Raw genomic sequence first — 12074 nt, forward strand, 5'->3', positions numbered from 1 at the left:
TTTACTCTGAATTGCAGGGAGATACACATCTCTGTTCAACAGTTTAACCTTTCTTGAGTTCAGGTCCTACAGGAAACTCTCACAAAGCAGCAAGCACCGCTGCTTTCCTGGCCTGATCTCACTGGACTAATGCAGAGCTTCCCAGCACACATCTCGGTTAATTTGTCTGGTCGGTGGCATTCCACAGGTCAAACCATACCTGGCTTGCCTCCAGTCTCCTCTGCAGAGACTAGCCAGGGTTGGTAGTCCTGACAGAGGAAGACATGCTATTTTAAGATCTAGCATAAGCAAGTTGGCTTTTTCTCTGCCCAGGACACATTTCTTTGCTGAGACTCGCTGAACAGATATAGTGCCTTTCAGCCCTAATACATCTCTCATTTGAGTTTAAAGCAGGTTTCAGCAAGCGAACACTACGAAGATACTATTAGCTTTAAAATATGCAACAGAATAACTTCAGACACATTGCCTAACGTGATAAAGTATTGTTGCAGGTGCTTTTATCATTGCTCTGTTAGATTCAGGTATGTATGGAAAAAGAAAAGAGGTCTAGGTTAAATTGCGGCATTTAAAGCAAACTGGGCTTTTATATGAAGCCTGCAGTATTTTTGAGGTGCAAATGTCAAAGACTTGCAGAGACCTCTTAGTAAAGAAATATGTATGCAGATAAGAGGGGAAAAAAAGAATTCTAAGCCCTTAACTTGCTGGTGTGGCAATCGCTGCAGTTTTGTCCCAATAGACTGGTTGGATTTTAAGGGAGATTGAACAGGATGCAGTTCAGCCCCGCTGAGTCTAAAGAATAAAATCTCAGATTAAGGCTTTAAGAATCAGATCTGTTGCAGTCAGAAACTGTACAAGCCACTGAAGTGCAAACCAGCTCATTTTTAAGTATAAATTCGGACAAATGGTAGTGGTTTCCTTCTAGCCAAAGTTAAAGGCTCTTAAATGAAGAAAAGGTCTTCAAAGTTAGGAAATGCCATCTTCTTTCCAAAGGCCCGCTTCAGCTGTAAAAGGACATCCAAAATGGAAAATCCTTAAATTCAGAGAGGGATGGGGTGTTTCACTTGCCACCCTTCTGTTCCAGTTTCAAGACTTGTTAAGACCACATTGCCATTTCTGGATGTGTAGAGCAGTTAATGTTTGGCAGGGAAATACAGTTAAAACTAGTGTGAATACAGAGGTATTATTGTGCTTTTTAGCAATCGACAGGTATAAGCGCAGAACAGCATGAAGGAGACTGCACGCAAGCAATGTGCGCCTGTCGTGGCTCATAATTAACTGTAATTGGATTCAGGCAGCTTACACAACAGAATAAAACAATATCCAGCCACTGGAGGAAACCTGTATTAATCTTGTGTACTATTCCAGACTTGCCAGTATTCCAGAATCCAAAAAGAATGCAGTAACTGCTGGAGATAGCAAGATGGCCTTAGCCTTAGAAAACAGTAAGCTTTCTATTAGGAGTAGTATTTCTTTCAAGTTTGGTTCGATTAAATTATTATTTTGTCAAGATTAATTAAACTAGTCCATGGGACAACGATCAAGAAACACTCTTGCTCTGATACCATTCCTTTTAAATACTTTATGAGGATCTTTTGCCACTGCTTAACTTTCATTACTTCAAAGCTGAAAGGCAAAAAGCAAGAACATAGAACTTCAGCATATTTTCATAGTCTTTAAGAAAACAAACTGTAACCTTGACTTTTGATCCACACTGACTTAGGATGCAGCATTAATTTTCACAAAGGAAGCAGTTTCCTGTGTAGTTACATTCATCTCCATAAGTTTCCAAAACATGTTGCCCACTTTTTTTTTCTTTTCTTTTTGCAAGGAGCTAGACTTATTGCTTTGCATTTTCATTCCATTAGTGAGGTTCATCCTTTTAAGTAAAGGAACTCAAAATTAAGAAGCAACACAAGAGTTCTCTACTTACCCTTCTGATTTCACACCATCATCTTATGCACATCTTCAGCAATTACTATTGATCTTCTATGAAATCAGATGCAAAATCACAAAATCTGGGTTTGGTTAAAAAAGGTGGTGAAATGCTGAATGCCACATAACAGAAAATCTTTTCTCAACTAAGTTTTAACAACAAATTATCTAGAGTATTTTAAAGAGGTTATTTTAGATGCACACGTGTATATTTGAGGCACACTGCTAATCTGCTTATGAACAGAATTATTTCTGCATTTGAGCAATTTCACATATTAGGGAAGTAAGCACTGTTTCCCCAGCAATATCATCGCTGGAAACCTTGAGGATTCATATTCCCTGCTAGGAGGGCCATTAGCATAAAAGAAAGCATCCCTGCATTACAGATATTTATCTGGACCACTTTCAGAATCTAAAATTTTCTTTCTGTAATACCACAACACACACATCCTATTTTATCAATTATTTCAGATGAACCATTATATAAGGCTCACGGCTTTCTTCTCTGCCTTGGAAAAAAAAAAAGTGTTCTTAATTTAGCCAGTAGAAATACAAGCAATACTTTTCAAGATAAATTAGTAAAGTTGATAGTTACAATTTCACTTGTACTTTGTTCTGCAACTTCTGTGTATACTTAAGTGATGTTTGTTTTTTAATACTAGGTAGAATCATCATTTTAGGTAGACATTAGATGCCAATACAATTCCCAGCCCAAGGCTCCCAACCAGTCTTCCCAAGAAGGAAATTAAGGATTCATTAAGCCATAGCAAATAGAAATAGTAAAGTGCACTGAGAGGTTTTCCAACACTTGTCTCCAACAGCTGTCCTGATCACTCTCCATCAGTAGCCATGATCTAGCCCCCTCTAGAAGCCTATCTTGGCAAACTCATATTAGCCACTAGGCCTCAAAAGCAAGACAGGGATATGGAATAAGGCTTACCTTCTTACCTACCCTGATGGTCAGAGCCCTTACAGTAGTTTCCTGCAGGAGCTCTTTGCATACTGCAGTACTGGTCTCCCCCGTGGAGCCAGTCCACTTAATAAACCTCCAGTTTAGAGCAAAAATTTAGAACACTGGCTTTACGCTCCCCTGCCATATGTTAACTAGTATTACTTTCAAATGCTAAATCCTGTTAGAGAATCATTAAAACTGTGGAAACAGGCTCAGTATTTTACGTAGCTTATAATATTTAGTCTTCTGCATTGATTCATACTATCTGGTCTGACAGTGCTGAGGTTTTCTTTATGCCAAGCGTAGTGCATCCAGCCCTCCAGCCCCAGCTGTCACAGCCCTCTAGTGGAGATGCAGGAGGGAGTTTTGATGGCATTAATCCATCATGCTTCCTTTTGCTCATCTGCCTTCTGGGCTGCTCTCAACTCAGCACAACTGCTTTTAAGTCAGGTTTGGACCAAGACTGTGTCGCTTCTTCCCCTTTGTGCTGTTAAGGGAGACTTTAGCAGCAAAAAGGAGAGACCCATGGGTCTCCTGAGTGCTTGCAGCCCATCTAGAGACAATCGTTGCACCCAGCTCTGTAGAGCTGCTGTCTGTCTTGCTAAACCCACCAGCTGGCCTGTCTCAAGGAAGGACACTATTGAGCAGGAACTCTAGGTGCAAGCTTTGGTACACCAGGTGCATCACTCACTTCTGCTCTATCAGCATCTCCCCGTGCAAAGAAGCACAAAAAGTAATTTTCATCATTTTTGCACCTCCTAACGAGTGGAGGTGAGGAAGTTCACTTAACTACCACCCAAGTACTGTTTAGTACCAGCACACTTCAGGACAACACTGTTACTTAGCCTACCACAAACCTGCCAGGATTTGTCTACTGGCTCTGTGCCAGTCATGCTTATGTTTCATTTATTATCTATCAAAACTTTTATTGAAAACTTTTGCCTTCAAGCTTTTTGGATAGTTGCCAAGTCCAAGAACTATAGTGCTGTGCCCAGTCTCAGGTGTAGCCACACATGTACCCAAACGCCACTTAAGGAAAAGCAAAGTTTACATCCTAAAGAATACCAGTCATTTTTCAGCTCTCTATAGAGGGATTAGGATGAAGTTCTCTCATCATAATTGCAACTTCTGTTCCCCCAAAATGTCAATATTCCCTTCTCAAGGGATTCTTATGCCACCTCAAGGCTTTTATAGGCAGTGGCAAATCACAGACAATCAAGAAAAGAGTTTCAGCATTAGAGATGCCATCTTAAATAGCAAGGACCACATCAGCGTGTTCACTAGAACCCCAACACTTCTTATATACCATAATTCTACCACATCCAAAAATTGACTCTCAAATGTAAAGTCACAAAGACAAGAGTTTAATATTGACACCAAAAAAAAAAAAAGCTTAACTTAGTGGTATTTTCTTCTGTGAAATAACATACTGGTCATATGAAAGTCACTGAAGAAGTCTGCTTTTAGCTCGGAAGACTTTTACAGTTACAGCTGAAATAAAAAAACTAATTCCAAACGTGTGATGTTAACACGAAAACTGAAAACTTAAGACCCGGTATAAAGAACAAATTCAGTTGTTAAGATGCTAGCAGTTACATGAGGCCTCTCAGTGCCCCTCCTGTAACATGAAAGTCCTTCAGTATCTTTACCACCACCACTATTTCAAGATTCACAAAATACTAATGGGGTTAAATTGATACCAAGCGCCATATGCTTGTAATGTCTTCTGTGAAGGTCTGAAGCCACCCTGTTTCAACTATTTGGTTATTCAGTGCAGAAAGTTAAAGATCACAGAAGGTATAACAGCTTTTAATACTCCATTAATATTATAGATTAAAAATTATTGCATAGTCTTATGCATTTCCTAAAACAGCGTTCTCTGGAAATTAAACATTTTAATATAAAAGGAGCAACTCTTTAAAACATGAATTGCTTTCACTACCTCGATCTTCTATCCTTTTTTGATTTGTCAGTACATTTGTCCATTGTTTTCTCATTGTCTCCTCTGCACTTGGGGCAATACCATTTCCCCTTTGGTTTGTAGGTGAGTCCAACACAGGAAAAGTGGAACCACTCAATAGGACACTGTTCATTATCACATCCTATCATTTCACCATAAGACACTTGGTTGCATAAGCAGTAAGTTGGTTCATTGGGATCAATTGCAAATTCTACAGGTGAAACCTCTCTCTCTTGTTTGGCTTTGGAGCGTTTTTTCTTCTTGGAAGATTTAGATCTTTTTTCCTTAGGGGGCTGATCATCGCAGTCATCAATACCATTTGCTATATGGCACAGATCACGGCTCTCACTGGTTCGCTGGCGACGAGGTCTACGTGAAGATCTCTCTGGCTGGCAGGACTCCATCTTCGCCTTTTCTAGAGGCTTTTCATTCTCAGACAGATCTTGAAAACACTGAGAGTGCGTTTCCATTTGTCGGGCTCTGTTCTCTACCAGTTCTAGCATCTGAGTAACTATCTGAATTTTTTCATCTCCTAGTTCTTGGCTGTTGATTAATGCACGCTGAAGGTGCTGCTGCAAGCGTTTCTTCTGAACGGGATCATTTTCTGACTTGTATTTTTCATAGACATCATCTATTTCTTTTAATGCTTCTATAAAATAAAGATAATAGGAATAGTTACACAAGATAGAACATGCTGAAGAAAATATAGAAATGTATTTCTAAGCGATGAGAAATACTACAAATTTTAATAACAGTATACCCTAGTGGGCTAGATCAGATATTTTATTCAAGCTGCATTTAGTCATCAAACCACATGCGTTTAAGATCACAATTTGTTGCAAGAAAAGAAAAATCTTGAGTTCTAAGAAAGCTTTTTTAGCCACTGGAGAAAGAAAGGAAATCCCAAGAAAAGTGACCACAACTTCTGAAGTGTAGATAGTCCAGGTCCTGCCTCCATATGACAAAGCAGGAATTTCTGTTTAGAGTCCTTACCTCAGTATTCCAAAGCCCTGGCCTACAAACCAAAGCAATAGCTTATTGTATTGCAGAAAGAAACACAGAAGTCATATAATGACATGTAACACTCCAGAATTAGAATATCCAGGTCCTCTGCCTTCCTCCTGTTATTCATCTAAAAGTTTAGTATTACACTTTCAAGTTGACATAGTTATAAAAGGAGTATGAAAACTGAAGTTACACAAAGCAAACTTTCAGTTGGGGCTTAAGTCAACTTAAACCACTCAAAATGCTTTTCCCATTCAAGACAAATTACAGCAAATCGAATTTTAAAACTGAGGCTGAACTCAGTAGAGGACCTACTGTTTAGTGCATCACAGGATATTTTTAAGTAACTAGTGATGAGTGGCTCACAGTTTGACTTCTAAGCTTTTTTTTCCTTCTTGCAAGTCATGCAAAATAACTGGATGAGTTGCTGTGAATCTTTCATAAGATTCAGTTCTTGGAAGCAAATTTAATGAACCCAAATACAAGATTAACAAATGCCTTATAAGCCAGTCTTAGTCCGTACACTATTGTTCTGTACTGCTGGACGTTGAAATAATATCTTATGTATAGATCTCATCTACCTTCTGGGCTGGAAAAGATGAGAAATTGCTGTTGTGGAAGGAAATAGATCAGTAAAACTGACAGTGGAACCTGATGCACCATGTTGGATACGGTACTGGTTCCTTCAGAAACAACTTAAGGATTCCATTTGAACAGGCAAGAGAATTTATGAATGATACTGAACTATTTACTTCTAAAGGGAGAAGATACAGAGGATAATCTCTCTCTTTCTGAAGACCTGTGTTTCACAAACTGGTTTTCATTTTTCAAGTATTTATCTGCATTGTACAGTTGTGAAATAATTCAAGCTTGCACTATACGCTAGCCATAGATCTCAACATTGTTCACAGTGATTTGTTTCCTGCTGACATCTTGAAACAGTAGCTTAAGCATGAATGGACACTTTTTACTATAAATTCTGAAACCTGTCTCACGAAAGGAGCCAAGAGCATTTTGTTCTGTTCCAGGCTTTCACCAGGGGAAGATAAAAATCACTACTCTGCCTGTCTAATAACTCACTCAACCTATTTTCTCTCAATACTAGCATTCCAACTACCATTAAAAACACAAACTTTGTTTCCTTGCATCTTCAGCTGCATCTGCTGCCCTGATGGGGGAGGGAATCTTACTGTCCACTCCTGAAAAGCTGTTGAACTACAAAGGCATAACCAGAATACAATATTCTGCAGACACATTATCCTCCACCTTTTTTAGGGGGGGTGGGGACACGGGGAAGGAAGGTAGGTGTAATTATGTGGTTTTCCCCGTATTGGAAGCATCCAGCCCAGAAGAATCCACAAGCAAGAACTGTTTGCTTTTCATATGGTGACAGAGAAGAGCATTCATCCTACATTGATTATATCCTGGATACAGCCTGTGAAGATATGCTGAACACTTTAAATGGATCGTCATCCATTAAAGAGAGGAAAGAACTTTTGGACTGACAGAGATGCAAGTTCACCAAACTTCTTGTTGGCCTCTAAGACTAGGGAAGGCATCCATACCCAACTAAATAGCTGGGAAATCCCTGTTAAAATAAAACAACAAACCAACCCACACACAGAGAAAAAAAAAAAAAACAAACCAAAGAAACCACAAAACAAGGCAGGGCCAAGTGTTCATTACAGAGAAACTGATTAAGCACAGTGGAACTTAAGCTAAAAGGATTTCAGTTTTCCAAGCGCAGGAGTACCTCGTCCTTCCTGCATGAACTATCACTACCCTTTTAAATTGCCTGAAAGAATATAGCACTGCTTTAACATCTTCAGAATGGACAAAAAAAAAAAACATTTATCGAGTTTTTAGGGGTTTGAGGGTTTTGTCATCGTTGTTTTTCAAAGCAGTTGAAGACTTCGGCAATCCTCTGCTTTGGCCCAGATGATCAGAGGGCTGGAGCACCTCCCATATGAAGACAGGCTGAGAGACTTGGGGTTGTTAAGCCTGGAGAAGGCTCCGAGGAGATCTTATAGCAAACTTCCAGTACCTGAAGGGGGCGTAGAAGAAGGCTGGGGAGGGACTGTTTACAAAGGCTTGTAGTGATAGGACGAGGGGCAATGGGTATAAACTGGAGAGGGGCAGATGTAGACGAGACATAAGGAGGAATTTCTTCATGATGGGAATGGTGAGGCACTGGCACAAGCTGCCCAGGGAAGCTGTGGCTGCCCCATCCCTGGAGGTGTTCAAGGCCAGGTTGGATGGGGCCTTGGGCAGCCTAGTCTGGTGGGAGGTGTCCCTGCCTCAAGACAGGGGGTTTGGAACTGGATAATCTTTAAGGTCCCTTCCAACCTAAATTATTCTATGATTCTATGAAATAGGTGATACAAGCCAAATAAAACGCTGAATTTATCCAAGACAGAGCCACAGTGCTATCACCACAGATCAGGCAAAGCCCCGCTTGCCTAGAGCTCAGAAGTTAATGCCTTTTAGACTTTACAAACAAAAAACCGTACAAAAGGCTGTCCTTATATACCGCCCGGGCGATTAGAAAGATAATTGATGGAATCCGTTCACAGCAACTGCTCCAGAGCCCCACCACCCCCTGCCCCGCAGCATCCTCGAGCCCGGGGCCTGCGAGGGGCCGGTGCGGGGGCATTCGCCCCCGCCCCAACCCTGCACAGGCCCCGGCCCCCCCCGGCATAGGCGCATGTGCGGTGCCCGTTCCCGCGTCCCGCCCACCTTGGCACTGCGTGTCCATCTCCCTGAGGAGCGAGGCGTTCCGCTGGATGTCGAGCGGCAGCGACTCCACGCACTCCAGGTAATCCTGCACGTAAAGCGAGAGCAAGCGGGCCCGCTCCCCGCCGGGCCCCGACACCAGCTGAGGCCCCGCCAGCATCATCCCCCCACGCCAGCAGCACATCCGCCGCTCCGCTCCGTCCCCTCACAGCGGGACGCGGGCCCGGGGCTGGTCCCGGTACCGGGTCGCCCCTCTCCTTTCCCGCCGCCGCCGCCGGAGCCGAGCCCGCACGGAGACCCCGCCCCTCGCCGCGCGCATGCGCGAAACGCGACCCCCTCCCACCCCTTTGCCCTTATAAGGCAAAGCCGGGGGTTCGCATTCTCCCGCCTTGCACTAGCGCGCGATGCGACTGGCCCGGCGCAAGCGGCGAGGGGCGGGGCCTCCCCTTAAAACGGCGCAGCCCCCCCCGCCCCTACCGCGGGGTGAGCGGTGACCGCGGGGAGGTGAGGGGGATTACGCCCCGCCCCGCTGCGACCGAGCGGCCCGCCCCTCCCCGCGCCCGGTGCTCCCTGTGCGAGCGAGCGGGCGGGCGGGCGGTGGTGAGCGCGCGGAGGCGGGGCAGGGCGGCTTCTCTCCAACGGCCAGGCGCGCGGGTCCCCCCTGCGGCGTGTCGTGCCCCTGGGCGCACGGGCGGGGCGGGGCCTCCCTGGGGGTGGGCCCTCCCCAGGGGCGGGGTGGGCGCGCGAGTCCCGCGTGTAGAACCCCCGCAGCACCCCGTGTGCGGGCGGGAGGCGCTGAGCGCGCGGATGGGGCGGGGCCTCCCTAGGGGGCGGGATGGGTCCGCGGGTACCGCGTGCGGCGCTCCCCGGCCCGGGTAATCCCTGTGCGGGAGGGGCGCGCGGGCGGGGCGAGGTCTGTCTCTCTCCCCCCGTAGGGGCGGGGCGCGCGGGTCCGGCGTCCGGTGCCCCCTGTGAGGGCGGGGGGCGCTGAGCGCGCGGACGGGGCGGGGTCTCCTCAGGGGCGGGGTGTCGCCCAGTGGCCAGGCGCGCGTGTGTGTCGTGCGGCGTCCCCCGCCCCTCCCCTCCCCTCGCAGCGCCGGGAGCCCTCGTGAGGGCGGGTGCTGAGCGCGGGAGGCGGTGTCTCCCGCTCTTTTTGTTTCCTCTCCCCAGAGGCGGAGCCTCCCCAGGGTTCGGGCGCGGGGCTGCCGCTTCCGGCGCTCTCGCCCCCCGCCCAGTGCCCTCTGTGCAGGCGGGGGGGCGGAGCTAAGTGCGCGGCGGCGGGGCGGGGCCTCGCTAGGGGGCGGGGCGGGCGCGCGGCTCTCCTGTGCAGCCCACGCAGTGCCCCCTGTGCGGGCGGGGTGTCTTGGGGCGGGGCGCGCGGGTCCCAGGGGCGGGCGGCGCGTCATAGAGTCTGAGAATCACAGAATCAGCAGGGTGGGAAAGAGCGCTGGGATTATCGAGTCCAAACATTCCCATCTGCCACTAAACCATGTCCCTGAGCACCTCGTCTACCCGTCTCTTAAATACCTGCAGGGATGGTGATTCCACCCCCTCCCCGGGCAGCCTCTGCCAGTGCCCCATGATCCTTTCTGTGAAAGATATTTTCCCGATATCCAGCGTGAACCTCCCCTGGTGGAGCTTGAGGCCATTGCCCCTTGTCCTGTCCCCTGTCACTTGGGAGAAGAGCCCAGCTCCCTCCTCTCCACAACCTCCTTTCAGAGAGTTGTAGAGAGCAATGAGGTCTCCCCTCAGCCTCCTCCAGGCTAAACAACCCCAGCTCTCTCAGCCGCTCCTTGTAGGACTTGTTCTCCAGCCCCCTCACCAGCTTCTATGCTTTTCTCTGGACACGCTCCAGAGCCTCAACATCCTTCTCGTGGTGAGGGGCCCAGAACTGAACACGGGATTTGAGGTGCAATTTTCTTAAGACCCCAGTTCACCGACATATTTGAACACATTCTTAACTTTCAACTCATGCAGCTGTTAAGCTGGTATTGCACATGACGGCAATTTCCATATGTCTGCCTCTAAGATGTTGAGTAGTTGTAGCTGTAGATGGGCGGTTTTGTCCGAGTTAGCAATGTCAATAAAAATGAATGAAAACAGTTCTCGGCAGTAATTTAAAAACATTTTTTTATTACACTGGTGTCACTCTGGCCGAAAAAATCAGCAAGTCTGCAGCTCAGTCTGCAGCTGTTCATGTTCTTAAGAGGACACCTTCATCTTAAAATCTGTAACACCAGATGCTTGTTTTCTGTGTACTGTGATAGCTCAGGTTAACGAAGTTAAGCCTTAGATCATTTTATGCTACGTGTCTTTTTGCACAGATTTAGAAAGTGAAAATAACCTAGTTGCTTTCACTTCCATCAGCAATAAACTGCTGAAACTGTATTGTATGGTGCTCACTGCTGTCCTTTCTGAGTAACTGAAGCCTCATAAACTGATTTTTTTCATATAATATTATCAGATAGCACTGTACAGGTGAAAAGCATTACCTGTATATGAGTGCAAAAGGACCTGAGTTAGTGTAAGTGATGCAATATTGTTTAGAAAGGTGTTGGCTGTTCTGAGGGGCTGGGTTTCAGCTTATAGTGAATTTGAATGGTTGTGTCGTTCTGCCATCTCATGAAGAAATAAAGCAGAGAAATAGATTTCCCTTATGGAGCAGAAAAATCAAGCAGAAATGTTCCTTAAAAATTAGCATGTTATTTAAAATGAAATGTTAATTACAATTAAATGTTAAGTTAAAAATAACATTTTGGCATCACTTCTTTTTTTTTGATAAGAAACTATATATGCATCATTGGGAAAGAAATAGCCAAGGAAGTCTTTTTAGAATAACTCACAACATTACTTACAGGTGGTTTCTGTGCTAAAAACTTGTGGTTGTCACTATGGGGGAAGCAGTTTCTAAGGTACGGCAAAGATTAGCTAATGTTTCCTGAATTTAAATGTTGTCTGCTGCTGTCAAACACTAAAATTAAGATGTAAATTTGAGTAGTCTTAAGAATGCAGCAGTAACATTAGACCAGATTTCCCTCAGAAAAAGAAGCCTTAGCTTGCTGTGCGTTTGAAGCCTCAGAGGAGAGGGGAAAGCAAGAATAGGAGGCAGAGTCCTCTGGTTTGATCATGCCTCCAAATGGCAAGCACTAGGGAATTTTGATGTATTGGACTCAAGTTTGCAGGTTGATAGCATCTATGACACAGCTCTCTTTTCTTTCAATGACTGAGAATGATCTGTAGATAAAAGCAAACCCCTGCTATTTATAGAGATGGACAGGCAGAACAACCACGTTTCCAACCCTCTACACTTAAGTGGAGGATTTTTTAACTTGAGGTTGACATTCACAGTTATATCAAGGATGTGTTATTAGGGTATATTGTGTAAAACCCACCTCAGTGGGTCTTGCAAGAGTAAATAATACACAAAGACCTGTATTAGATTTATTTGGATTTATTTACATGTCTCTAAACTACCCCCACTTTTCATGGAGA

At 45.1% G+C, this 12074-nt stretch overlaps 1 protein-coding gene across 1 annotated transcript; it reads right to left on the bottom strand.

The window, feature by feature from the left end:
* Positions 1–4289: 4289 nt before the first annotated feature.
* Positions 4290–8896, bottom strand: ING2 (inhibitor of growth family member 2). Its single transcript, XM_009565701.2, has 2 exons — positions 8586–8896; positions 4290–5493 (listed from the first exon to the last, which is right to left on the bottom strand). The coding sequence occupies exons 1-2, from the start codon at positions 8764–8766 to the stop codon at positions 4823–4825; spliced, it is 852 nt and encodes a 283-aa protein (XP_009563996.2). The 5' UTR covers positions 8767–8896; the 3' UTR covers positions 4290–4822.
* Between the last annotated feature and the right edge of the window lie 3178 nt (positions 8897–12074).

Source organism: Cuculus canorus, chromosome 4, assembly GCF_017976375.1.
Source record: "Cuculus canorus isolate bCucCan1 chromosome 4, bCucCan1.pri, whole genome shotgun sequence".
In the NCBI taxonomy this organism is placed as follows: Eukaryota; Metazoa; Chordata; class Aves; order Cuculiformes; family Cuculidae; genus Cuculus; species Cuculus canorus.

Coding starts and splice junctions, on each gene's coding strand:
- ING2 (XM_009565701.2), bottom strand. CDS start 8,766: ATGTGCTGCTGGCGTGGGGGGATGATGCTGGCGGGGCCTCAGCTGGTG. Junction 5,494..8,585: donor GATGGACACGCAGTGCCAAG/GTGGGCGGGACG, acceptor TTTATTTTATAG/AAGCATTAAAAGAAATAGAT.